This window comes from Calidris pugnax, unplaced genomic scaffold (assembly GCF_001431845.1).
Source record: "Calidris pugnax isolate Ruff unplaced genomic scaffold, ASM143184v1 scaffold11, whole genome shotgun sequence".
In the NCBI taxonomy this organism is placed as follows: Eukaryota; Metazoa; Chordata; class Aves; order Charadriiformes; family Scolopacidae; genus Calidris; species Calidris pugnax.
Genome location: NW_015090803.1, coordinates 10,181,566 through 10,183,535, shown reverse-complemented (window position 1 = coordinate 10,183,535; position 1,970 = coordinate 10,181,566). Strand labels below are relative to the sequence as shown.

The 1,970-nt window shown below is 49.3% G+C and overlaps 1 protein-coding gene across 2 annotated transcripts in view; it reads left to right on the top strand.

Moving 5' to 3' along the window:
* Window positions 1–1,396: 1,396 nt before the first annotated feature.
* The window catches only part of EVX1 (even-skipped homeobox 1), a 3,527-nt gene continuing 2,953 nt past the window's right edge, over window positions 1,397–1,970 (top strand). The window contains exon 1 of one of the 2 annotated variants that reach the window (XM_014937676.1): window positions 1,397–1,940. In XM_014937676.1, the coding sequence (XP_014793162.1) occupies window positions 1,490–1,940 (451 nt within the window). In that variant the 5' untranslated portion in view covers window positions 1,397–1,489. The remainder of the gene's footprint in view (window positions 1,941–1,970) is intronic. The other variant, XM_014937677.1, reaches the window with a different exon arrangement.

Sequence of the window (1,970 nt, the reverse complement as noted above, 5' to 3'; positions counted from 1 at the left end):
CTGCATTCTGTAACTTGTCACGGGGATGAGCACATATGCAAGACGAGCCTTATCTATCTGCCACTTAACAGCCTTTAAAAATGGTTTCAAGAGGACAGTAAATTTTAATCCATCACTTGTGTACAAAGCAAAACCCAATAACCCTCCAAAAAAAAAAAAAAAAAAAAAAATTAGAACAACCTAGTTACGGCAGACGGTGAAAATGACTTGACACTACACGTGTGAGTCAATATTAACTGGCGATGAGATACTTGCCGCACTCATTAGAAATATCATAATACGCCAAGGAGACTCCGTGTGCCGCTGTATTTAGGGTACAAGGTCCCTTATTTTCAGACAAGTGCTGTCCAAATGGTTGCCCTTGTCATTTCTGTTTTAACAACATCTGCTAGCTTGCATAAGCTCTGGCCTTGATAACTTGCGCTTCTCCGAGCCTGAATTGTTCTTGGCAGATCTTCCTCTTGCAGGTTTTCCTCCTGGAAGCAGATAATAATTTATGCAAAACAATTAGTTAAAAAGAAGAAAGGGGAGGAGACGCAAAGCCCTCTTAAAAGCGCAAAAACCGTGGAACAAACGGAAAATGCGGAGGAAGAAATAAGGGTAAACGATAAACAGCAGATACCAGAATTACTACGGATACGAAAAGTCAAGTAGTTGTATCTTTTCAGCTGTAAAACGCAATAAATATGTAACCGCATTTCCAAATTTTAAAGTAGCGTTTTAATCTCAGTCAATAGAAAGCAATAACAGTTATACGACTAGGAACCAATATTGAACCAGAACAAGAAATCAAAGCTATTTCTACATTCAAGCGTCGGCAGCGCATTTCCTTATCCTCAAGTTTGCAAATGATTCTTAAAGCCTTATATATGCAGTTATGCGGAAGCTGATTACCAGCAATAAATAATGCATCCAAAGGAAGAGGCTTGAGTACGTATCCTCTCACTTCCAGGATGCGGCTAGGGATCTTCGCCTCAATTCTACATCAAGGTTGTGGCTTAAAGCAGTCAAGAGGCTATTTAATTGTCAGGCGAGGCTTCCCCCCGCGGAACTCTCTCCGCATGTTACAACCTCTTTGCAGCTCAGCTCCATATGCATCTCTTTTTCACACTTCCCTCTCCATCTCGGGCTCCTACACCTGGTGCATCACGCATTTAAGCCCATTAGCTCCGGCTCTTCCTTTCATCTTCCCCATGGCAGACGTTTCTATTTATCCACTGGCAATCAATGTGTGGCGTCACCGGTGGTACTGTAATGACGACTGCACCATTGAGGATGACAGCTTAGAAAGAAGAGGGCAATGGTGATCCCTCCCAGAGCAGCACAGCGGAGTGGAGCGCTCGCATCACAAGGTCACCCTATCTCACCGCTTGCTCCTCTGCATTGGCAGGAGAGGGTTGCTGGGTTCGTACGAGGCTGGGGAGGGAGCGGGAGGGAGGGGGGGAAGAGATCTGGATTTTTTTTCCCCCCTCCCTTAAGCAAAGCCACAATGGAAACCAGGAAGGAGATGGTGATGTTTCTGGAAGGGACACAACTTGGCGCTCTAGTTGGCAAGAGGGTGCCTAATTTGTCCGAAGCAGTGGGGAGCCCCGCTCCGGAGCCGCAGGAGAAGATGATCCATCGGAACTGCCTCAGCCCCAGACCTGGCCCCTTGTCGTCCCGGGAGAGAGGAGGAGGAGGAGGAGGAGGAGGTGGTGGTGGTGGCGGAGGAGAAGACGAAGAGGAGGTGGAGGTGCTGCCAGGGACAGGGACGGTACCGGAGAGCCGCTCGGCGGCGGCAGCACTGCTTTCGGCCGGACAGCAGCCCCCCGCCCCGGACCCCCCCTCCAGCAAAGGGCAGCAGAGCAGCTCGCACCCCGAATCGGATTTCTATGAGGAAATCGAGGTGAGCTGCACCCCGGACTGCGCCACGGGGAGCGCCGAGTCCCAGCACAGCAAAGGTACCCAACTCCTTCCCATGCCTCCAGCCC